The 26,969-nt window shown below is 44.1% G+C and overlaps 1 protein-coding gene across 1 annotated transcript in view; it reads left to right on the top strand.

The window, feature by feature from the left end:
• LOC138786569 (complement component C9-like) overlaps positions 1-3,977 on the top strand; it is a 35,519-nt gene extending 31,542 nt beyond the window's left edge. The window contains exons 9-11 of the mRNA XM_069963554.1: positions 916-1,094; positions 1,689-1,917; positions 3,729-3,977. Of these exons, the coding sequence (XP_069819655.1) occupies positions 916-1,094; positions 1,689-1,917; positions 3,729-3,901 (581 nt within the window). The 3' untranslated portion in view covers positions 3,902-3,977. The remainder of the gene's footprint in view (positions 1-915; positions 1,095-1,688; positions 1,918-3,728) is intronic.
• Positions 3,978-26,969: the final 22,992 nt, after the last annotated feature.

Raw genomic sequence — 26,969 nt, 5'->3', positions numbered from 1 at the left:
TTGGCCGATTATCGTTCGGTGAAATAGAGAGAACGATCAGCCGATGATCGTGTCATCGGCTGATCGTTCATTTAGGACCAGACCTAAAATCATCGTTCCCCCACCGCGCATCGCTACGGTTGCATAGCGGTGCGCGGCGGGCGACCGCCGATTTGACAGCAGCAGCAGCATACATTACCTGTCAGGTCTTCTCCGCGCTGTCTTCCTCCCCGAGTCCCGCGCGCCATTCTGAAGATAGAGAGCGCGGGACCCGGGGATGAAGACAGCACGGAGAAGACCTGACAGGTAATGTATGATGCTGCAAGGGCTGCAAGGACATCGGTAACGATGTCCTTGCAGCCCTCGCTTAACGATCATCGGGCCGTGGAATAGGCCCAGTAAAACTCTGCTAGATCGCCACTTGTTTACATCGTTGATCGGGCCCTCCTCGGCCCGTGGAATAGGACCCTTAGGGCCCTATTCCACCGGACGATTATCGTTCGCATAATCGTTAACGATTAAAGATCTCAAACGACCGCTATTGCAAAAGACCTGAAAACGTTCACTCATCTCCATGGAACGATAATCGTTACTTATGATCGTATTTGCGATAGTTTTTTCTTCGCTATTTATTCGCTATTGCGTTCGTATCTACTGAGAACGACCGAACAATGTCTTATTCAATGCGAACGATTTGCAAACGTTTTGCGAACGAGCAACAATAAAGATAGGTCCAGGTCTTATAAAGCGATCAACGATTTCTCGTTCGATTGTTAATCGTTAACTGCATTTCAACCGAAGGATTATCGTTTAGATTCGAACGATTTAACGATAATCTGAACGATTCCGGTGGAATAGGGCCCTTAGCCTTGTTTTAGATTTAGAGCCCTATTACACGGAGCAATAATCCATTCTATATCCCCTTATATACCATAGGGGGTGCGCAAAGCTCTCTTGTGATCGAGAAAGTTGTCTCATTTGTGGAGGGAGGAACCATACAGTTTGCCACATTGCTAGAAGAGAAGCTGTCCCGAAGGAGCACCGACATTGACGTCCAACACTTTGTGAATTGGGCGTCTTCCTTAGTGGATGCCCCGGGTATAATAAAGAGGAAGGTAAGAAAAAGGACAAAAAGTTAAAAGGTTAAAGCGGCAACAGAAAAAAATTCAAATCAACTGGTTCAGGAAGTTATACAAATTTGTAAATTACTTCTGATAAAAAAAAAATATCAATCCTTCTAGTACTTACCTGCTGCTGTATGTCCTGCAGGAAGTGGTGTATTCTTTCCAGTCTGACAAAGTGCTCTCTGCTGCCACCTCTGTCCATGTCAGGAACTGTCCAGAGCAGTAGCAAATCCCTATAGAAAACCTCTTCTGCTCTGGACAGTTCCTGACACGGACTGAGGTGGCAGCAGAGAGCACTGTGTCAGAGTGGAAAGAATAAACCCCTTCTTGCAGAATATACAGCAGCTGATAAGTATGGGAAGACTGAAGATTTTTTAATAGAAATAATTTACAAATCTATATAACTATCTGACACCAGTTGATTTTAAATTAATTTTTTCATTGGAGTGCAGCTTTATGCTTTAAATATTAAATATTGTACTATTCTACAGCCCAGTAAACCATTTGATACCAAGTTTCTATATTTGTTTTTTTTTTTAATTCTTTATTTTTTTACCCTTTTTTTTGTTTATTTTCTCTCCGCAGCTTGCTCCCATTTACATCCTGGTTCCTGATAATCTTAGAGATGCCTATACAAAGAAAAAGAACCTGGAGCGAGCCCTTGAAGACTACAGGGATGAATATAGCGTGTGTAAATGTCAGCCGTGTCAGAACGGAGGCACGCTGGTGCTGCTCGATGGGGAGTGCATGTGTAAGTGCTCGCTGGAGTATACTGGCCTGGCCTGCGAAACGAAGAAGCATGAGCTGCTTAACAGTAAGTGAAGTCATTTTACATCATTTTACAATTGTACATACATTTTACATACTCACCTGCCCTGATCCCCCGCATCTGCCATTCTGATAGCTCCCAGTCCCTATTTCTTCTTAGGAAGAAACTACCAGCACAGAAGGACATCCTTCAGCTTTTGAAACATAATAGCCATAGTAGATCTATTTGATTAATGCTTCTTAAAGGGGTATTCCAAGATAAAATAACTTGTCCGCTATCTACAGGATAGGGGACAAGAGATCGCTCCCGGAGATCTCCATATTGCCCCCCCCCCCCCCCCCCCCCCCCCCGCTAATTTCTTTTGGATAGAGCCGCGGGTCGATATGGTGATTGCTGGGGGATGCGGTGGTCGGACCCCCCATGACCTCTTACTTGCACCCTATCCACGTTACTTTATCTTGGAGTACCCCTTTAAACGGCTCAGTAATCAGGCCGGGAGCTCCAGGAACCATCACTCACTGGTCACACATCCCCCTATTACATGGGTCAAGACGACCTGATCAGCCAATAAATGAGTATTTGCCTATGTATCCATATTGATCATGTGACAGGGAGCTGTGGGAGACCACCCTGTGTAGACTTCTGTCTCATTCAAATCAATCAGGGTCTAAGAGCCCATCAACCGATAAAAACATTTGCTATGTCTCTATGACAGTGCCCATTAACCCCTTTCTGCTGAATCACGTACCAGCTCGTCCTATTCTGCATAGCGTTCCGGCAGATGGACGTGCTGGTACGTCACAGGGATGTCATCTGCGGAAAGGGGCCCGGCTGTCAGTGATAGCCAGGCACCCGCCGCAACTGCCGAAATCCAGGCCAAGCCCGGATTTCGGCAGTTAACCCTATAGGTGCTGCGATCAGTGCAATCGCAGTCTCTATAGGGCTAAAAGAAGGGAGAATCCTGCCTTCGTGTTCTATCAGGGCTGTGCGATGCGATCGCACAGCCCCAGTGGTTGCTGTGACGTCAGGGGGCTTCCCTGAAGCCTCCTGTATCTCAGCTACGGTGGCTGATCAGGCTCGGCCTGGGCTGAGTCTGATCAGCTTTGCCTATTGCATGCACATTGCATTGCAGTGCTGATCATCATTGCAATGCAATGTGCCTGTAATCAGGCAAAAAAAAAAAACACACCCACACACACAAATAAATTAATAAATAACGTAAAATTCACATATAATCCCCACAGCCCCCAATACAGTAATAAATGTTGGAAAAAAATTAAAAAGCACACATATTTAGTATGGCCACATGGGTAATGACGCTGGCAATAAAATTATTACATTATTAAACCTGCGTGGTGACCGCAGAAAATTTATAATGAGAAAGTGCCAATTTTTTTAAAATAGCATTTTTCACAAAAAAGAGTTTTTTGGGGTTTTCTTTTGCAAATTTTGTCATTTTTTTGATGAAAAAACTACATTTTTCACAAAGAATTTTGCATTTTTTTTTGCATATTAGTCAAAATTTACCAGTAATCTACAATATGTAGGTTACTGGTAACACTAAGTACAAGAATCAAAAGGAAAAGTTATGATTACAAAATTAAAAGTTGGATTTAAAAAAATGGGCTCTGGTTCTGAAGGCCAAAATCAGTCCAGTCCTGAAGGGGTTACAAAATATCCCAAACCTTCCCTGGGGTAACATCAACCACGTACAGCCCACATGCCATTAATATAGCATTTTCGTGTATATGGTGGAACTTAAAGGAATCGTTCTGATGTTTTAAGAGGTTACGCTGATGACCTATTGTGGAACGTTACCTTGGCCTTCTATAGTTACTGATCCATTCTACTTCTAGGTGCACCTAAGAATATTGATGGAAGATGGAGCTGCTGGAAACCCTCATCTACTTGTGTAAATGGAGAAGAAATAAGAACCCGAACTTGTAACAACCCGGCACCACAACCGGGTGGAAAACCTTGTCCGGGAGAAAGTAAAAAAGCAGTTCCATGCCAAATCAGCCATACCTAGACACAGTTAGCCAATGTTATCCCCCTTGATCCCAACAATCGGGGATCAGCGCTTGTTATCTGGAGCTCATTGGGACCCCTACTCTGTTACTCTTTATATGTAACTGGGGATGAAACTGGATTCTCCCTATACAGCAGCCTGTGTCTCTTTTAATCATTGATCATGTAGTAGTGATTAACTGAAATACATTTTCCAGTTTACTGATGTATCGTTAATGAGCGTAATGGTTGTAATATTCTAAGATCGACTGATCTCCAAAGAAGGAACCCTGCAGAAACTCTATCTTCCACGTCTTCTGTTAGGTGCCAAGTACTCTCTTTGTCCCCAGATTACTACACAAAGTGATTCTCTGTGTAAATCAGTAATATATTTTATATTATATCCACTGAGCCAAGTGGTAGAACATTGCTAGTCCTGCTCTCAGCTGAGAAGTGATACAATTGTATCCAGTTTAGACAGTGCTCTGTGAGCTCTACAGCCTGGACTCAGGACTAGTGATGAGCGAGTACTAAAATGCTCGGGTGCTCGTTACTTGAAACGAATATCTCCCGATACTCGAGTGCTTGTTTCGAGTAACGAACCCCATTGAAGTCAATGGGAGACTCGAGCATTTTCGCAGGAGACTCAAGTTCGGTAGAGGGAAGGTCGTGTGAAAACCTGTCAATCTCAGAAATTGATGGAAACACAACAAAAATGGACAGGAAACAGCAGGGGCAGCATGTATGCATGCCTCTGAGGCTACCTAATGGCACCATTATACCTAATTCTGTGCAACAGCCTGGTTAAAACAGAGGTAGGCATATTGACCAGCCAAAAATTCAGCCTGACACAGCATGGAGGTGAGGACAGAGTGAACAAGGTAGAAGCGGTAGCCAGTCAGCCTTCTAAAAATTATACCAGACCTAGCATGGCAGTAAGCACACAGAGAACCATTAAAAGTGAGTGAGGAAGCAAGTGAGCCTCCCAAAAATTAGGCCAGACACAGCATGGCATTGAGCACACAGAGAACCATTAAACGTGAGTGAGGAAGCAAGTGAGCCTTCAAAAAATTATGCCAGACACAGCATGGCAGTGAGCACACAGAGAACCATTAAAAGTGAGTGAGGAAGCAAGCAAGTGACCCTTCCAAAAATTATAGCAGACACAGCAATGCAGTGAGTACACAGAGAACCATTAAAACTTCCAATCCCGCTAGCAATTCCCAATGTCATCACCCACTGACTGCGTGAGATGCATAGTTTGGGCATCGGGACAGATCGACTGCTCCAGTTGCTCTGACTCAGGGAAGGGTCCATAAAAGAGTTCCTGGGAGCATGGTGGTGGTGGTGGATCTGATTACCTTGTTTCCCTGGAGGAGCCAGGCTGTGGGGAAGGAGGCTGAGCTAATGGAGCAAGGGTTTTACTCCCTTGGGTAGCGTGGGTGGACTGCATGGAAGACTGGGTGGTGAATAAGTTACTAGACACATTATCCACTATCCACGTGATCACCTGTTCACACTGCTGCGGTTTCAATATCGGTCTACCATGAGATCTCATAAGTTGGGCAAAGATGCTAGTGAGTGTACGTCTGCGGTGTGCCACTGCTACCTCCTCAACAGGTGCAGCTGTGTCACCCTGCCCTGAACCACGGCCTCCGGCAACGGCATAACTTGGAACCCCACGCCCTCCTCCTCGACCCTTACCCCTGGGGTTTACCATTTTATGGACACTGCACAGTATGGAACTTAGATAGGTCTTGCGTATGAAATACAGAAATCAGGAAAAATACTTGTGCTCCGACAAGTTTTGGAGGGGCTGTACGGAACAATCTGGTAGTGGCTGGACCTAGATACACGCTGTGATACCCCCTTACAATGAGCAGTGAAGTTTTATAAAGGTGTACCACAAATCCCAGGAATACAATGTAGTACCCACTAGTTTAGGGGGGGCTGTACAGTACAATCTGGTAGTGGTTGGACCGTGATACACGCTGTGATGCCCCCTTACAATGAGCAGTGAAGTTTTATAAAGGTGTACTATAAATCCCAGCAATACAGTGCAGTACCCACTAGTTTAGGGGGGGCTGTACGGTACTATCTGGTAGTGGCTGGACCTAGATACACGCTGTGATACCCCTGTCCAATGAGCAGTGAAGTTCTATGCAGGTGTACTACAAATTCCAGCAATCCAATGTAGTACAGCAGGACCACCAGCCCCAAAATCAAAAAAGAGTACACTGAGCACTTCTTAGGGGTCTGTATGCAACACCTAATGCCCCCTTTCTGCCAGCAGCCGATCACCACAGTGTGCTGGTTAAATTGTGGTAGCAGCACTGCAAGTCCCAGCCAGCAGTCTGTAGTAATACTATTAAAAAACGCTTTGAAGCCCTGAAAAGGGCTGTTTGTTTGTATTGCTAGTATTCCCTGCCTACTGGAAGGCTAAATCCTACACTGACACTCTCCCTGAGAAGCAGCAGCTCTGTCCCTAATCTCTTCCAGCATACATGTGACCTTTCCGGCTGCGCGTTTTATATGGCAGGGTCATCTAATCTGGCCAACCAATCGCTGCTATTGACATGTATGGGTCCCACGTGATCGCAGGATGAACCAAAGAGTCTCCTGCATGTTTATTGGCTGAGAAATAGAGCCCAAACTTACAGGAAACGGATGATGAGATTATCTTGAGTATCGCGAGATGCTCGTCCGAGTAACGAGTACCATCGAGTACCCTAATACTCGATCGAGTACCAAGCTCGGACGAGCATGCTTGCTCATCACTAGTGGTAACAATCTCTTTAGCCTCTTCCAGACGTCTTTGGTGGTCTTTCACCCAGATGATTTCTGGTAAAGGGTTCACTGAATCTGATACTTGGGATGTATGGGGTGTATCCAGTGGAACAGTGGACTGTGTTGTTGTAGGTGTATACCAACTCAGGTAGTGATTTTGGCCAATCATCCCTTTGGGAGGTTGAGGCTGTTCTCAACATGCTGATGAGGATCTGGTTGGTCTTCTCACAAAGACCGTTACCCTGAGGATGGTAAGCGGTAGTTCTCAACTTCTTACAGTTGTGCTGCTGGCAGAGTTGATGAATCAACTGCGACTCAAAGGCAGCTCCTCTGTCTGTTAGGATGTGGTCAGGACAGCCGTATGGTAGAATGAAATTCTTCCAAAGCTTTTCAGCAGTTGTCTGAGCAGTCAAATCTTTCACTGGTACTGCTACAGCGAACTTTGTGAAGTGGTCGACTATGGTCAAGGCATAGGTATACCCAGACCTACTTGACTCTAGCTTTATATGGTCCATGGCAACAATTTGAAGAGGACGTTGAGTCTTGATAGGATGCAAAAGAGCTATTTGGTCATGTCTTTCTCCTTTGGTCCTCGTGCAGGAAGGAAATTCTCTACACCACTTCTCAATGTCCTGGTGCATGCCAATCCAGTAAAACCTCCTCCGAATGGTGGGTTTGGTCTTCTGTACACCAAAGTGTCCAGATTTATCATGGAACGCCTCGAGTACAATGTAAGCGCCCCTATGTGGGATCAGCAACTGATGAAGTCGCTCACCTGATGTTGGGTCAAGAGTACTCATCTGTAGTAGACCTTGGTAGATAAACAGGCGTTCTCTCTGTTTCCAGAGTCATAGCAACTGAGGGTCAGGACAGTCTTGACGCAGTCTGCGTGGTATCCTACCATTTTGCAGGTAATCATGGATCTCTCCCAACACTCTACTTTCCTCTTGGAGGGTCTTCCAGGTAACGTTTTCAAGGTGCTGGTTGGATTGGATAGGCCTGGCAACCCGGTTTTGACTCTGTGAAACCACAGTTGTTTTCTGATGAGCAAAATGGGTGTAGAATGCAGGCATTTCGACTTCCTCGCACTCATCTTCTACTGTCCTGGGTGGTGCCTCACCTGTTTGTAGGCGGGATAAGGCATCGGCATTGATGTTGACCTTGCCAGAACGGTACTTCACAGTAAATTGATAGTTTGCCAACCTTGATGCCCACCGTTGCTCCAGCGATCCAAGTCTTGCAATGTTGAGATGTGCCAATGGATTATTGTCAGTGAAGACAGTGAAGAGTGTCACTGCTTAGTAATCCTTTAACTTCTCGGTCACTGCCCATATGAGTGCCAAGAACTACAGTTTGAAAGAACTGTAATTCTGGTCGTTCTTCTCTGCACCTCGCAGACCTCTACTTGCGTAGGCAATGACTCTTTCTTTCCCATCTTGCACTTGAGAAAAGACTGCTCCGAGGCCTAGGTGACTGGCGTCGGTGTACAAGCGAAAGGGAAGCTGGTAGTCGGGGTAAGCTGAGATAGGAGGCTGGGTCAGCAGTCTCTTAAGAGTCTGGAAGGCAGTCTCCTGCCGGTCAGTCCAGATGATGGGCAACTTCTTTTTACGAACTTCAGGCGGATGCCCTCTCAGTAGTTCTTGCAACGGTTCGGAAATGTGGGCAAACTGCGGTATGAATCATCTGTACTACTGTACTACTACTGAAAACTCCTTGTTTCTTTAACAGTGGTTGGTGTAGGCCAGTCTTAAACTGCTAAGATCTTTTCTGGATCAGGTTTCACTACTTCTGCGCACACTATGTGGCCCAAGTACTTCACCTGAGGTTTAAGGAGGTGGCATTTTGAGGGCTTAAATCTTTAGCCCATGCTGGATTAAAACTTGGAAAACTTCTGCCAGATGTTTGAGATGTTCTTTATAAGTCTTGGAATAGACTATCACGTCATCCAAATAAAGCAGGACGTTCTCAAAGGTCTTATGTCCGAGGCATCGCTCCATCAGCCTCTGGAACGTAGCTGGGGCATTACACAGCCCAAAAGGCATGCTAGTAAACTCATAGAGACCCATTGGGGTGGTAAAAGTGGTCTTCTCCTGATCCCCTGGTGCCACTGGCACCTGAAAGTATCCACTGGTAAGGTCCAGGGTAGAAAAATAAACAGCTTTCCCTAGAGCGGTGAGGGACTCCTCGATGCGCGGAAGTAGGTAGGCATCCTTGTGGGTCACACTATTGAGTTTGCGGTAATCCATGCAAAAAGGGATGGTTCCATCTTTTTTTCTTACCAAGACAAGGGGTGCTGCCGAAGGACTCTGGCTACCCTTGACAACGTATGAATCCTTAATGCCTTTCAGGAGCTTCTTGACAGACTGGTGCATAGCAGGCGGTAGAGGCCTATGCCGCTCCTTGATCGGCGGATGGTCTCCAGTTTGGATGGTATGTTGCAGCAAAGTGATTTTGCTGAAGTCTAGTGGGTGTTGACTGAAAGCTTGTTGGTACTGGCATGCAATGTTCAGTACGCCTTTTAGTTGCGCAGCGGGTGTAGCAGGAACACCAATATCAAGTTGGGTCCACCAGGATTCCTGGGGCCTCTGCTCTGCCCTGTCCATGAGGGAGCTAAGCAGTTCCCACTAAGGTCAGTAGGTGTCGCTGCAATAATTAACTATTCATGCAGTTGAATAGCATCTGTGCCCCCTGTCCCTGGTGTCTAGTGGGGGACCCCCCCACCCCGCGCGCGATGCGATCGGATCGGGGAGATCCATTGTAGAGCCGCCCGGGACACAGCCAAAGTGCAAAATTGTTCATTTTTGTTTACATTAAATCCAGAAAAATTGTAATAAAAAGTGATCAAAAAGTCACATATATGCAAACAAGGTACCAAAAGAAAGAACAGATTGTGGCACAAAAAATGACACCTCACACAGCCCCATTGACTAAACAATAAAAGCGCTATAAGGATGGGAATAGAGCGATTTTAAACACATTTAATTTTTTTTTAAAGGTTTACATTTTTTAAAAGCCATCAAATAATATAAAAGTTATACAAGTTACATATCATTGTAATTGTACTGACTTGAGGAACATAGATAACATGTCAGTTTTACCATAGGGTAGTGATAAGCGAATACTATTCGATCGAATAGTAAGGTATTCGATCTATCGAATATTATCAAATAGTTCGCCGAATATTCGATAAATATTTACTAAGCGTTCAAATCCCCCAGCTTCCGTTTTTTTCCTCCAAGTGGTTGAATAGATGTTTTTCAATAATCGAATACTATTTCCCATAGACTTTAATGGAATTGAATATTCGATCGAATAGTTGAATATCCGTACGAATATCAAATATTCGAATATTTCACTATTCGCTCATCACTACCATAGGGCGAACGGTGCAAATACAAAACCCCTCGAAATAAAAGGAATTTCATGTTTTTTGAAAATTTCACTGCACATATAATTTTTTTCTGTTTTTTCAGCATATTTTATAGAAAAATTATGTCTGTATTTGCAAAGTATAATTGGTGTCGCAAAAAATTAGGGCTCATGTGGGTCTGTAGGGGGAAATATGCAAGCGCAGTGGCCTTTTAAACATGAGGAAAGAAAAACGAAAGCGCAAAAATGAAAATTGGCTCCGTCCTTAAGGGGTTAAACATGTAATTGTTCCCGTCCTATTCTCCCTTCATAGTGTACAGACTCACAATCTCATACTAAACCTTTTTCCTCGTACAGATACATGTTGTACGCAATGTCACACTACATGCTAATAATCAGACACAGTCTTTTCAGAATCTATTTCTCAATGCAACCTGGGGTTGTACTAAGTAAAAGATTCACAGATGTCTGCTTGTATTGCCTCATGTTACAGAAGAGAATGGCCACTTCTAATACTCAATGGGACAATGCACAGATTAATCCTAAAGCAATGATATGAGGTTTTCTTGTTTAGAGGATACTTTTCCCTGTACTATATTCTGTAGAATCAGTAAGGATGTTTAAATGTTCTGTTATCTCTGCAAACTATCTCCATAAAATCAGTAAAAGCCTTCTTCAAACTTTTTGGATGACCTAGAAGTCTCATGTATACAGTCATCTGGGTCATCCATCAGTGAAGGACCTTTAACCCCTTAGGGACCAAGCCTGTTTGGGCCTTAAAGGGGTATTCCCCCCAAAAGCAAAAAAAATGTAATGCCCCCAAACCTAGCTGCTCTTACTCACCAAGTCTCCCCGAGTATTTTGAGCCGTCTCCCATCTTTCTAGCTGCTGCCGTTCCTGAATTACAAGTTTTTCTAAAAGATGGTCTATAATCAAGATAGGAAACTACATTTCCCATCATGCAATGCTTATGTCTGATGATGAAGTAGCAGAGCTGAGATGATGATGGCGGCGTAGCAGAGCTGAGATGGTGATGGCGTAGCAGAACTGAGATGATGATGGCGGCGTAGCAGAGCTGAGATGGTGATGGCGTAGCAGAACTGAGATGATGATGGCGGCGTAGCAGAGCTGAGATGGTGATGGCATAGCAGAGCTGAGATGGTGAGGGCATAGCAGAGCTGAGATGGTGAGGGCATAGCAGAGCTGAGATGGTGAGGGCATAGCAGAGCTGAGATGGTGTAGCAGAGCTGAGATGGTGTAGCAGAGCTGAGATGGTGATAGCAGAGCTGAGATGGTGATGGCATAGCAGAGTTGAGATGGTGTAGCAGAGCTGAGATGGTGATGGCATAGCAGAGCTGAGATGGTATAGCAGAGCTGAGATGGTGATGGCATAGCAGAGCTGAGATGGTATAGCAGAGCTGAGATGGTGATGGCATAGCAGAGCTGAGATGGTATAGCAGAGCTGAGATGGTGATGGCATAGCAGAGCTGAGATGGTATAGCAAGCTGAGATGGTGATGGCATAGCAGAGCTGAGATGGTGTAGCAGAGCTGAGATGGTGATGGAATAGCAGAGCTGAGATGGTGATGGAATAGCAGAGCTGAGATGGTGCAGCAGAATTGAGCTGAACGCCATTCGTGAGCTGCAGGGGCCGCAGGTGAGAGGGAGGGGGGGTTTCAGTGGTGGGGATGGCGCCGGTAAGCAGTGGGTGATGGGGGACAGTGGGCCGCGGCTGACAGTAAGAGACAGGTGGGGGGGCTGACAGGGCCACGCTCATGGAGGTGACAGAGCCGCGGTTGACCGGGGGGGGGGGGCAGTCAGCCGCGGGTACCAGTGGGGGTTGACGGGGCCACGGTCACGGAGGTGATGGAGCCGCAGGTGAATCGGGGGGACAGTGAGCCGCAGGTGCCGGGGGGCGGATGCCGCGGGTGACAGGGGTACAGTGAGCCGCGGGGCCGGCGGTAAGCTCCGCAGCCGAGCGGCTGACAGCCGATGGGGGGGGGGGGGGGTGCTGCCGGTAAGCGGGCCAGTGACGGACGGGGGAGCGGCGCGGGTGACGGGTGCCGCTATTGAGGGGTGCCGTAATTGAACCCAGCCAGGTGACGGGGGACAGTGAGCCACGGGGGGGGGGGGGGGGGGGTGCTGGTGCCACCGGTAAGCGCCGCAGGGTGCTGCCGGCGACAAGGGTGATGGGGTGCTGCCAGCGAGGGGTCACAGTCAGGGGGTGAGCTCTGGGGCTGGGGGGGGCATGCACGGTATCGGTGACTGGGGTGGCTGCTGTTAGAGAAGGAGACAGTGACAGCTTCACTCATCACTGTCTCCCTCTCTAACAGCAGCCATCCCCGGCCCCCAGCAGTGTCCTCCTTCACTTCAGATTGGCTGGGTTATAAGCGCTAAGCCGGACCATTGAAGAGAAGGAGGACACGTGATGCCGTCTCGGAGGGTGCGGACCAGGAGCAGGGAGCGTGTCGGAGTGGACTGAGGTCTGATGATTCTATGCATTCCATGGGGGTGAATGTACCTAGATAACAGCAAAACTGTGCAGAATCCATAATAACTTTATATTGGAAAGATGGAAAGCTACGGGTGGGCAACCTATTAATGCAAAAATAATTTTGGGGGGGAATACCCCTTTAAATGACCAGGCTCATTTTTCAAAATCTGACTTGTCTCATTTTATGCACTTATAGCTCAGTGATGCTTTAACGTATGCTAGCAATTCTGAGATTGTTTTTTTCCGTAACATATGGTACTTTATGTTAGTGGCAAAAGTTGGTCACTGTCTTGTGTGTTTTTTTGTGAAAAACATCAAAATTGCACTTTACTTGAAACTTTGAAATTCTTTGCTTCTAAAAAAAGAAAGTCACATGACAAAAATTAGTTCTTAAGTCACATTATCAATATGTCCTCTTCATTCTGATTTCATTTCGTAAACATATTTCACTATTTTTAGGGTGTTACAGGGCTTAGAAATGTATCAGCAAATTATCAAATTTTCATGAAATTTCCAATTTCCAGAGTCTGTTTACAGGGATGGCGGCGGCCATCTTGGATCAGATGGCCCCCCCAGGGAGGGGAGGGTCAGTGACCAGGTCACTAGGGTTAATCCTGGGGACGGGGGGGGACATGTTTTCATCTCCTCTCACCGTGGATTCACGGTGAGAAGAGATGAAAGCGTTCAGCTGCGCTGGCAATGCCCGTTACCGGTGGCCGCCGTTCAGGGGCGTAGCAAGGGGTTCAGCCTAGGGGGGGCGAGTGAGTCTGAGTGGGCCCCCAACCAACGTTACCCATAGGAAACCTCAGCAGGTGACAAGGCTTTCTGAATAATAAAGGGAATATTCTTCTACATTACTCATAGTGGATAAGGATAAAGAGCAGTGTAAGAGGCTTCTGTACATTTCACAAATAGAACCACAAAAAAATTTAAAGTGCTTAAAGCGTAACTGTCATTTCAGGGCCATTTTTTTGAAACCATTAAATATCAATAGTACAAGCGATTTTAAGAAACTGTAATAGGTTTTATAAACCAAAAGAGTTTCCTTCTGGACTGAAAAAGCAATCTCCCAGCCTCCCCCCTCACTTCAGAAGAAGCAGGATTTCTGTCTCCATTATGTGGCTATGGAAAGGGGAGGGGCTGTTAGGAGTGACTGAGCACGGAGGATTTCTGCAAAGCACAACACCCTGCAATCTTCTCTCAGTAAGTTCATAGATAAGCACTGACCTTTCTGACCCCAGAATCCTGCGGTTTAGGTGCCCAGAGAGTCTACAAACAGCTGACCTTCATGTCACCTCTTCCTGCTCCCTCATCTCCCTCGGCCCCTCCCCCCTCCATAAGGATAGAATAGAGAGAGCAGAGCTGTCTTCACTGGCTTCTCTGTAATGAAGACGTTTTTGCCTGATAATGCACAGATAAGAAGTCAGGGGGGGAGGCTGGGAGATTGCTTCTTGAGTACAGAAGGAGGCTTTTTTGGCTAATGAAACCTATTATAGAGTTTCTTAAAATTGCTTATACTACTGATTTCTGCAATAAAAATAAATATGACAGTTACGCTTTAAGATTAGAAAAATATAGCTGCCTTCTTCCACAGACAGCACCACTCTTGTCCTCAGTTTGTGTGTGGTATTCAACTGAAGTGAATAGTGCCAAGTTGTAATACCACAGACAACCTAAGAGCAGGGGTGGCGCTGTTTTGGAAGAAAGCAACTATGTTTTTTTTTCTTAATTCTGGAGAACCCTTTTAACCCCTAGACAACCCTGGACGTAGGGTTACGTCATGGAAGTCTGTCCCCAGACGACCCATGACGTAACTCTACGTGCTGGATGGTTCTCCCGCTATGAAGCGCGCACCGGAGCGGAGCGCGCTCCATAGCAGGTGGGGGCCGGCTGAGCCGGCACCTCATCGGAAATGACACGCTGCAGCGATCGCGCTCCCGCGTGTCATTAACTCCTTAAACGCCGCGGCCGCGGAGTTTAAGTGTAAGTGACAGGGGCAGTCCCCTGTCACTTACTGATCGGGACCCCCGCAGTGTGACTGCGGGGGTCCTGATCGTTGAAACGGACTGCTGGAGGTCTCTTACCTGCCTCCGTGCGGTCCGATCGGCGCTCTGGTCACTGAGCCTGCACAGGCAGGCTCAATGAGCAGAGCGCCGATAACACTGATCAATGCTATGCCTATGGCATAGCAATCATCAGTGTAGAAATCAAACAAATGTATGTAAAAGTCCCTCAAAGGGACTTCAAATGTGTAAAAAAAAAAGTTCAAAACACCAATACACTACCCCAAAACCCCTCCCCCAATAAAAGTTGAAATCACCCCCCTTTTCCATTATATAAATAAAACATATAAAAATAAATAAACAAATAAACATATAATATACCGTAGCGTGCGTAATTGTCCGATCTATTAAAATATAACAAGCGTTATTGTGATCGGGGAACGGCGTACACTAAAAGAGGGAAAAAAGTGCGCGGATTACCGATTTTATGTTACATTATATATTTAAAAAAATCAATAAAAAGTGATCAAAATGTCCGATCTTCACAAATATGGTATTAATAAAAACTAGAGATCATGGCGGAAAAAATGACACCCCATACAGCCCCATAGGTGAAAAAATAAAACCGTTATAAGCGTCACAATAGGTCCATTTTATTAATATTTAATTGCCAAAAAAAAGGATTTCATAAAAAAAAATACATATATAACATTAGAGAATCTGTGTAACCTGCATATGGTTGTGTTCGGACTGACCTATAGAATAATAGTATCATGTCGCTGTTACCATATAGTGTATTACGTAGACACGGGAACCCCCCAAACGTTACCATATTGCATTCTTTTTTACGATTTCACCTATTTATATCTTCATAAATAATATATTTGGAATTCCATCATACATGTTATGGTAAAATGAATGACGCCATTACACAGTACAACTATTCCTGTAAAAAACAAGCACTTACATGGCTTGTAGATAGAAAACTGAGAGTGCTAGAGCTCTTAGAAGGGGAGGAGGGAAAAACGAAAACACTAAGATCAAAATTTGCGCGGTCCACTGGGTCATTTTGGGCCTGGTCCTCAAAGGGTTAACCAGATTATCTTTGCCTAAAAATAATAGTGGTATAGGTAATACGTTTTTAGACATTAAGGCTATGTTCACACTGCGTATGAGTCTGGCCGCATTTCGTACGCCGGTGTACATGTGTGGCTGAGACTAGTAGTACAGTTATGCTTCCCTAGCTTGATTTAAAGCGATCTGAAACAGGTCATTTACTTGGAAATCTTCGCCCAGCCCCGTAAACCACACAGAACCTTTTGGATCGAAAAATCAAGTTCAATTTGGCTGAAATAAGTACTTCGTACGGGACCGCATGGAAATCCACGGCCGTTAGTTTCAACATTTCCGTCCTCATACAATGGTCTTTCACAGCGCCATATACGATCCGGCTGTAAGCTCATACGTAGTGTGTACTGTGCGGGCGTATATCGTATACTTTCAAGCGAACGCATCAACCTTAAAACTACGTGCGTATATTCGCGGTTCACACTACGGCCGGAAACATACGCAGTGTGAACATAGCCTCAAAGGGGTGAGCTGGTTGTGATCATACATGTACAATCCAAGATATGTGATGAGCTGCTAGATATCCATTTCCTATCTATCTCTATCTATCTATTATCTATCTATCACCTATCTATCTATTATCTATCTATCTATTATCTATCTATCATCTATCTATCTATCTATCTCTATCTATCTATTATCTATCTATCACCTATCTATCTATTATCTATCTATCTATTATCTATCTATCATCTATCTATCTATCTATCTATCTATCTATCTATCTCCTATCTATCTATCTCCTATCTATCTATCTCCTATCTATCTATCTATCTATCTCCTATCTATCTATCTATCTATCTATCTATCTATCTATCTATCTATCTATCATCTATCTCCTATCATCTATCTATCTATCTATCTATCTATCTATCTATCTATCTATCTAGCAACAAGATAGTCCACGGCACTCACAAGGTTAAAGTGAAAAAAATTCAGTGGTTTATTTGTTCATCGTAACACAGCACTCCAAACAACACGACGTTTCGGTAACCTCACGTTACCATCTTCAAGTGTACAAAGTGAAATACATGCTCAGTTTAAATACATACATCTACAAAGGTGATTGGTTTGCATAATTAATTAAATATATCACACATATGTAAAGTCCAATCAAGATCATGGAAGCAGAGAGGACACTGCCCCGTCCTGGGCGTGTGTGTCCAGATACGCGAAAGTTCATCATGTGATACATCACGTGACCACCCACAGTGTCCAAATAGTGATCTAGTGTCCGTGATTAAAAAAGTGAAAAATCCACTTGAACAGAATTACGTGCTTATAGAATTATGTATGCCCATGAAATATACCAAATATCTAAATTACTACTTGCTGAGACCGGCTTCGGATTCACCACTTCTCTCAGAGTGGGTCTTTAGTTGGCGCATGCGTAGTTAGAGGAATCACAGCCCGCGTCCTGTGTTGTCAAGGTGACATGAGCTTCAGCGCAACATGGGAGGATCACTGTTTGGTAGTACGAACCGCAGCTTAGCAGGATTGCAGGTAATTTGAGCAGAACCCCGGGATTTCACATATTCGCCAGGAACTTTGTTATTCTCCCGTGTCATCTGGAATATGACGCCTACCCGTGATCGGCGAACATTCACAGTGATGTAAACGTCCACCTGCATCCGGAGGGCAATCACCATCCAACAGACTAGGTCAATGCTCCCAGACCTCTCCAGGTCCATTATCGAAAACGCATCACTACCGCAGCATGTGAACCAGTCCCAATCCAACCATTCTGCTCCACAGGAATCCGCAGGAAGAAAAAGAGAGAGTAAGAGTAGAGAAGCAGGGCCAACTTTTCGAGTATGTGGTGAAGTCCGTCCGGTGGCAAGATAATCAATCTAGAAAAGATAAAACAGGTAAGTATAAACATAAGATATGCACAAGTTGTTATAGTATTTCACTTAAGCTTACACAACACAACATCAGTAGTAAGCTTAAGTGAAATACTATAACAACTTGTGCATATCTTATGTTTATACTTACCTGTTTTATCTTTTCTAGATTGATTATCTTGCCACCGGACGGACTTCACCACATACTCGAAAAGTTGGCCCTGCTTCTCTACTCTTACTCTCTCTTTTTCTTCCTGCGGATTCCTGTGGAGCAGAATGGTTGGATTGGGACTGGTTCACATGCTGCGGTAGTGATGCGTTTTCGATAATGGACCTGGAGAGGTCTGGGAGCATTGACCTAGTCTGTTGGATGGTGATTGCCCTCCGGATGCAGGTGGACGTTTACATCCCTGTGAATGTTCGCCGATCACGGGTAGGCGTCATATTCCAGATGACACGGGAGAATAACAAAGTTCCTGGCGAATATGTGAAATCCCGGGGTCCTGCTCAAATTACCTGCAATCCTGCTAAGCTGCGGTTCGTACTACCAAACAGTGATCCTCCCATGTTGCGCTGAAGCTCATGTCACCTTGACAACACAGGACGCGGGCTGTGATTCCTCTAACTACGCATGCGCCAACTAAAGACCCGCTCTGAGAGAAGTGGTGAATCCGAAGCCGGTCTCAGCAAGTAGTAATTTATATATTTGGTATATTTCATGTGCATACATAATTCTATAAGCACGTAATCCTGTTCAAGTGGATTTTTCACTTTTTTAATCACGGACACTAGATCACTATTTGGACACTGTGGGTGGTCACGTGATGTATCACATGATGAACTTTCGCGTATCTGGACACACACGCCCAGGACGGGGCAGTGTCCTCTCTGCTTCCATGATCTTGATTGGACTTTACATATGTGTGATATATTTCATTAATTATGCAAACCAATCACCTTTGTAGATGTATGTATTTAAACTGAGCATGTATTTCACTTTGTACACTTGAAGATGGTAACGTGAGGTTACCGAAACGTCGTGTTGTTTGGAGTGCTGTGTTACGATGAACAAATAAACCACTGAATTTTTTCACTTTAACCCTGTGAGTGCCGTGGACTATCTTGTTGCTATTTGAATACGATCCCGGGTCAGGATCCAGGACCGCTGGCACCCAACTTCTACTTAGCAGTGCTGCTTGCCTTTTCTTGTTTATATCTGTCTATCTATCTATTATCTATCTATCTATCTATCTCCTATCTATCTATCTATCTCCTATCTATCATCTATTATCTATCTATCTATCTATCTATCTCCTATCTATCTCCTATCTATCTATCTATCTCCTATCTATCATCTATTATCTATCTATCTATCTATCTATCTCCTATCTATCTGTCTGTCTGTCTATCTATCTATCTATCTATCTATCTATCTATCTATCTCCTATCTATCTCCTATCTATCTATTATCTATCTATCTATCTATCTATCTATCTATCTATCTATCTATCTATCTATCTATCTTTCTATATTTATACAAGTTTCCCGCAGCACAACTTGTAATGAAAAAACTTTGTGTTATTTATTTCATGTCAAAGTGCAAAGAAAAACATGCATGCAGCACAGCAAAAAATAAAGAAGTACGATGCGACGTTTCGGTGACCTCCGTCACCCTTTTCAAGCATACTTCTAAGTGTACAACTTCCTCCTTTTATACATATGTCCGTGATTAACAAACAAATCTCATAGGTGAATACATGTGTCCATCAAATCAGTGTGAGTGTCCATCCGTGCACGTGATCCGTGCTTAATCTATCAGCTGAGTAAGGTACGCCTCCTCCTCCCGGGCGTACAGATATTCAGTCCATACGGAGTATAATCAGTGTTCCTTCATCAAAACGTGTATTCTTTGGTGATCATGTGATATACATAAAAAGACATACTTGAGTGGGTTCAAGAGATCATATACATATATCAATCATTTCCCATGACGTCTGAACTCACCAATCTTCTCATTCAGCATACTACGGGAGCAAAGGCAAAAGAGGTAAACAGGGAGATTCCCCTATGACGTATCGGGATTATCCTTATACGTCACCATTGACCGTCCAGGGGGCGTGTAGCCAGGGCCGGCCTTTGGGGTGTGCGACCTGTGCGCTTGCACAGGGCGCCTCACTCCCGGCCAGCTGGGGGGCGCTCCAGCAGACAGATCTGCACTGCACACCTAACTTAGTAATAGCAGTTAGATGTGCTGTGTGCAGGAGCGCCCCCCCCCCCCAGCTGGCTGCCCGCCCCCCTCCCCTGGTGGTTCGTTCGGGGCGCTCCTGCACACAGCACATCTAACTGCTATTACTAAGTTAGGTGTGCAGTGCAGATCTGTCTGCTGGAGCGCCCCTGCCTAGCCGGGTAGCGCGGCCTGCATCTCTCTGATAATAGGGTCTGGGCTCAGCCAGACTCTGTTATCAGAGCCGGAGGTGCATGGACGGCTGGAGAGAGAAGAGGGAGAGCGGGCGGTCCAGGACAGGAGGTCAGAGGACAGCCGGTGGATGTGCAGAGAGCGGGGGAGGAGATGCGAGGATCCAGCTGGCTGTGAGGTGGGGGCTGTCAGGAGTATCAGTGATGTGGGGGGTGACTGGGGTATCAGACTTTCTCTGGATATAGTGCGGGATCCTGGCAGCTGCAGCACATGGTTTTCTCCGCACTGAAGTCCTGCAGGGAGATTATCAGTACAGAGATAACCTCTGACCTCTGCTCTCAGGGCAGAGGAACCTGAGGAGAAAAAAAAATGGCTGCACAACCTAGTGATCACGGAATCTAATGCAGCTAAATGGTGTCTGTAATAACTGGTGTGGACAGTAGCTGTTGTAGCAGAGCTGTGTGGGTGGTCAGGGTAGCTGATGCAGTAGAGCTGTGTTAGTGAAGATATCTGGTGCATTAGAGCTGTCTAAGTGATAACTGTACTCGGTATATAGCAGAGCAGCTTTAGTGATCAGGCTATTTGGAAGAGCAGAATTGTATTAATGATAATGACTAGTGTAGCAGAGCTGTATCAGTGATCCTGGCACCTGGTTTAGCAGAGCTGTGCTAGTGGATAAAATAGACTCTGGCACAGTCCCTGGTGATAGTGACAGGTGACAGCTGCAGCCTTTGTATCAGACTTTCTGGGTAGTTTTGATAATCTCAAGTACAGACTGTCAGTAGATGTTATTGTATCTCATAGTGTTCCCAACCTGTGGTTTGCTGGTGAACTACAACTCCCAGCATAGCCTGATAGCTTAAATATTACAAGACTACAACCCCCAGCATAGCCTGATAGCTTAAATATTACAAGACTACAACCCCCAGCATAGCCGGATAGCTGAAATATTACAAGACTACAACCCCCAGCATAGCCGGATAGCTGAAATATTACAAGACTACAACCCCCAGCATAGCCTGATAGCTTAAATATTACAAGACTACAACCCCCAGCATAGCCTGATAGCTTAAATATTACAAGACTACAACCCCCAGCATAGCCTGATAGCTTAAATATTACAAGACTACAACCCCCAGCATAGCCGGATAGCTGAAATATTACAAGACTACAACCCCCAGCATAGCCGGATAGCTGAAATATTACAAGACTACAACCCCCAGCATAGCCTGATAGCTTAAATATTACAAGACTACAACCCCCAGCATAGCCGGATAGCTGAAATATTACAAGACTACAACCCCCAGCATAGCTGGATAGCTGAAATATTACAAGGCTACAACCCCCAGCATAGCCTGATAGCTGGAATATGACATGACTACAACCCCAGCATAGCCTGAAAGCTGGAATAGAATAGGGTAATTTTAACCATAATTATTTAAAAATTTTCAACTTTTATTTTGTTAAAACTAAAGGTCGTTGTAGTTGTGTGTATGACTGGGGGGGGGGGGGGGTGTAGTTGTATGGCCTGGGGGGGTTGTTGTTTGTATGGCTGGGGGCTAAGGGGGTAGTTTTTTGTATGGCTTGAGGGGGAAGTAGTAGTTGCGTAAATGGCTGAAGGGTAGTCGTGTTTATGGCTGGGAGGTCAGATAATGGGCGCTGTATGTCATTTGGAGGGATGGGAGGCTGAAGAAGTTTTATGCTACCTTAAAGGGGTTATCTAGCGCTACAAAAAAATGGCCACTTTCTTCCAGAGACAGCATGACTCTTGACTCCAGTTCAGGTGTGCTTTGCAAGGAAGCTCCATTCGCTTCAATGGAAATGAGTTACAAAACCCCACCCAAACTGGAGACAAGAGAGCGGCTGTTTCTGGAAGAAAGTGGCCATCTTTGTGTAGCGCTGGAGAACCCCTTTAAGGGGGGGGGGGCGCCAAAAAAGTATTCGCACAGGGCGCCATTTAACCTAAGGCCGGCCCTGCGTGTAGCTCACATCATCCAGGTTCAATCGTTGGCGCTGATAATATAGTGGAAATAATTCCCCTCGGGTGTCATCTATACAGCAACGCTGCGTCATTAGAGACATCCTTTAGGCTTCTTTCTCCACTCTATCAGGTCCTAAGCCTCTCCAGGCTGTATGTACGATTGTCTGTATATGGAAGAACCGCACGTCCCTCAGGTCCATGTGAACAACATTCTATATTCATGCTGATTATCCTCCCTCCGCTGAAGTGGTGAGTTCGTCCAATTGTTTCCATCTAAAGAAATAGACAATAAGGTAAGTACATGAAAGTTATAGTACATAATGTATACTGCTGGATACATAGAGCATAACACTGGTTTAAGAGGACATATTCACCTTCTCATGTGTTTGGACGTCTTATATTCTACATTCAAACCAAAAGGGCCTAGGGCCTCTGTTTCGAATATCCATTTCAGTTCTCTTTTTCTCAGAATTAAATGTCTATCTCCTCCTTTATCTAAGGGGGGAATTCGGTCCCCTATCATGCATTTCAAGTCTCGCTCACAGTGTCCTGCGTCCGCAAAATGTTTCGAGACCAGTAGGTCCTGTTTTCTGCTTCTGATCGTATATCTGTGCTGATTTAATCTCGTCTTAAAGTCATAAGTTGTCTCTCCTACATAAATCTTGTTACATGGGCACCATAAAATGTAAACTACCCAATCCGAGTTGCATGTCAAGTAGTGTTGTATGTTAAATGTTTGTCCAGTGTGCGGATGAGTACATTTTGGTCCTTTAACCATGTATCTGCAGTTAATGCAGTTCAGACATGGATAAGACCCTGTCTTTCTTATTGGTGTCAGACCTTGTTGTACAGTCGTTTTCTTACTCACATCTGTTTTTACCAATTTGTCTTTCAGATTCGATACACGTCTATATGAGGCCAAGGGAGGTGTTTGGAATTCTGGAATTTGTGAGTATGTATTTCTAATCATGTACCAGTATTTATTGATAATTCTAATGATTTTTGGAGAAAAATGTGTAAATGTTGTAATGAACGGTATTCTTCGTATATCTTTGTCCTTTGTCTTATCTTGTAACAATGTCCTTCTGTCTATTTGTGTCACTTCATGTCTACTGTGTTCTAGCACATCCCTGGGATATCCCCTTTGTTGGAACTGTTTACACATTTTATCTAGAGAACTCTTCAAGTCCTGTGTCTGGTCTGTTATTCTCACTGCTCTCAGCATTTGGCTTTTGGGTAAGGATCTTTTCATCTTGGGTGGGTGACAACTTTGGTATTGTAGCATGTTGTTGCAATCTGTCTCCTTAGTATATAATTTAGTCACAAGCCGTTTGTCTGTTTTTGTCACTGTCACGTCCAAATAGTGTATGGATTGTCTGTCATGTGTCATTGTGAATTTTATCGTTTTGTCTATTGTGTTTAAATATTCCATAAATCTCTGTAGTGATATCATGTCTCCCGTCCATACCATAAAGACGTAATCGATAAATCGTTTCCACAGTAATACCTGTGTAAAATGTGGGGAAGTGTAAATGCAATGTTCCTCTAGTTGGGCTACTACAATATTTGCATATGTAGGTGCTGCATTCGCACCCATAGCAACGCCCCGTGTCTGCATATACCATTTATCGTCAAACCTGAAGTAATTATATGTTAATACTACTTCCAATAGTCTTAAAATAAAATCCTTCTCCTTTTCCTTCAGTTCAAGTGTTCCTAAAGCATTGCTGATAGCTCTCAGCCCCATTGTCTGTTCTATTGACGTATATAGACTTGTTATGTCCATAGTAACCAGGATTGCCGTATCCGGAATCTCCAGATTTTTTATTTCCCTGAGGAAGTGTGACGTATCCTTTTATTTTTTTAATTCCTCATTTTATTTATTTTCCTAGAAATACAGTCGTAATAATTAATGACCAAATACAAAATATTACACAGATTTACAAACAAACCCCAACCCTAACAACCCCCCCCCCCCTATACCCCAGCCGCCATGGACAAGAAGATAAAAAAAAAAAAATTAACAAATAACCAAATAATCCACTAAACATCCCACTTTTTCCAAAATACATTGTACTTGCGCAAGCCGTCTTTCTTGCGGGAGTACCAAACCCTTTCGTTTTGTCTAATCTTGTCGATTGTATTTATCCATTCTTGTACAGAGGGGAGAGAGCTGGCAATTCAATTTCTAAGGATCACTAATCTAGCATAAAATAATACCCTAATTGCCAGGTTTTTGTAATTCCCAATCGTCCTCAAGTCCCCAAGTAGTAACGCGTAGGGGTCTCTGGGAACAGCGAGGCAGAGCCTCCTATCAAGAGTATTACATACTTCCTCCCAATATTTACCAATTTCCACACACTCCCAGAGCATATGCAACAAATCCGCATCATCCTGTCTACACTTCAGACACTTAGACCTATCAGAAAAACCCATTCGTCCTAACTGTTTAGGAGAATAGTAGACACCATGCAGTAGTTTGAATTGTATAAGTTTGTGTGCTTCACATAAAGAAACTTTGTTAATATTATCAAGAATATGTTCCCGGCCATCCTCTTCTATTTCTCCCAGGATTTTACTCCATCTAGGCCAGCATCTTTCTACCTGCCTATTTGGGATCTCCGGAGCCAATAAGTGACGTATCCTTGATGTATGAGTTGGCCCTGGTCACCAGCGGTCTCAGTGCTTTATCCAAAAATATCGATACGCGACTAAAAATCGAGTCACGTCCCGATACAATTGGCCTCCCTAGTGGTCTAGTGAGATGTTTGTGAATTTTAGGCAAAAAATACAGATATGGTGTTCTAGGACAGTTCATAATTAGATATTCACCCATTTTTTCATCTATTATGTCATTTATTATACCTTCGTTCACAATTTTTTCAATTATTTTAGCAATTTTAAATTTAGGATCTCCACTTAGCACTTGATACACTTCCCTGTCACTCAACTGTTTATATGCTTCCTCCATGTATAACTCTCTGTCCATGATCACTATCGCCCCACCCTTATCGGCTGGTTTGATAATAATCCTGTGATCATGGATCAGAGAGTTAAGTGCTCTCATGTCTTGTGACGTCATGTTTGGGAAAATTACCTCCCCTTTGTCATACAGATTTTGTAATTTTTTTACTTCTATTTTAATCAGTTTATGATACGCTTCAATGGCTGGTGATACATTCGTAGGATTAAATGTACTCTCTAGTTTTAAGTCTAGAGCCTGTAAAGAAAGTTTTTTGTTAGTACATACAGATTGGTCAGTATTTACACAGGGGGTCTTGTTGTTGTCAAACCACACCTTCAGATTTAAACGGCGAATAAACTCAGAGATATCAAGATCTAAATTGAACCAGTCTATTGTCTGGCTTGGGCAAAAATTAAGTCCCTTATTTAACAGTCTCAATTGATCAGACGTGAGAGTAATACAAGAGATATTTACCACATTTTGTGTCACTTCCTTCTCGTGGTCGATCTCGACGTCTGTGTGCGGCTGCCCCTCTGTATCTTGCCTTTTCCGACCTCTATTTCTTTTCTTTCCTCCTCGTCTTTTCTTGATGTATCGTGTTTCCCTTTGTCTAAAAAAACTTCATCCTCCAGATCTTTAGATGGAAACAATTGGACTAACCCAGACCGACGAACTCACCACTTCAGCGGAGGGAGGATAAATCAGCATGAATATAGAATGTTGTTCACATGGACCTGAGGGACGTGCGGTTCTTCCATATACAGACAATCGTACATACATTAGGACCTGATAGAGTGGAGAAGGAAACCTAAAGGATGTCTCTAATGACGCAGCGTTGCTGTATAGATGACACCCGAGGTGAAATATTTCCACTATATTATCAGCGCCAACGATTGAACCTGGATGATGTGAGCCTCATTATTTTTATGGAAGTTGGGGGGGCTGCTTTTAACTATTTTCATGTCTGTAGTGGGTCTGTATCTTGCCATTGTGGTGAGCTGTTGCATTTTTCTGTGTATTTGTGTGTTTGCAACTTCAGCCATAGCAACATACTCCTGCCTAGTGTGAATGGTGTTCTAGGAGAGCTGACCAAATTTGTCTTTTTTTTTTTTTTTTTTTTTAACTAATAACATAATACATGTATTCTCTGGGTCACTAAGGTTACGGCGATACCACATTTGTATATGTTTTTTTAACTATTACCACTTTGGCGCAATAAAAACTATTTTTCCTAGCAAAAACCCACAAAAACTGTCACCGCATTGAAAGATCCATAGCGTTCTTATCTTTTGCGCGACAGAGCTGGTTTTGGGCTTATTTTTTGCAGGAAGATCTTTAGTTTCTATTGATACCAAGTTTTATATGTATATGACTTTTTGATCTCTTTTATGTCGTATTTTCTAGTGGATTGATAAAATACAACTATTCTGGTACTTTTTTTATTATTTTTTTACAGCGTGTGTCATGCGGTATAATTATTGTTATGGTTTTATAGATTGGGTCGTTACGGACGTGGCGATACCAAATATATATAGGATTTGTGTTTTTGATCAGTTTTATGTAACGTTTTATTGTGTATGGGAAATGTAATACATTTTTATTATTGGGGGGGACTGGGGGGGGTCTTTTTTTCACTTTTACACTAGTGTACATTACTGTACACTAGTGTATTACTAATCAGTGATCATTGTTCACTGATACAATACACTGCATTACTGCTGTAATGCAGTGTATTGGCTATGTGTCAGCTACATGCTGACAGGCAATCTGCTCGGCCATACCTCTGTATGGCCGAGCAGAGGTATCTCCATGGTGAGCCCAGGGGCCTTCATTAGGCCCCCGGGATCACCATAGAGACTATCGGGGGACCGGAGGGCACCGCAGGACATCACGATCACGTGAGTATGCCCCGCAGCCCCGCACTGGAAGCCGTTAGATGCCGCTGTCATGCTTTGACAGCGACATTTAACAGGTTAACCCCTTAAGGACAGAGCCTGAAATGACCTTAAGGACCAGACCAATTGTCACTTTTGTGTTTTCGTTTTTTCCTCCTCTCCTTCTAAGTCCCATAACTCTTTCATTTTTCCACCTGCTGGGCCAGGTG

Source organism: Dendropsophus ebraccatus, chromosome 3 (genome assembly GCF_027789765.1).
Source record: "Dendropsophus ebraccatus isolate aDenEbr1 chromosome 3, aDenEbr1.pat, whole genome shotgun sequence".
NCBI lineage: Eukaryota > Metazoa > Chordata > Amphibia > Anura > Hylidae > Dendropsophus > Dendropsophus ebraccatus.
This window is presented reverse-complemented; position numbering and strand designations above follow the sequence as displayed.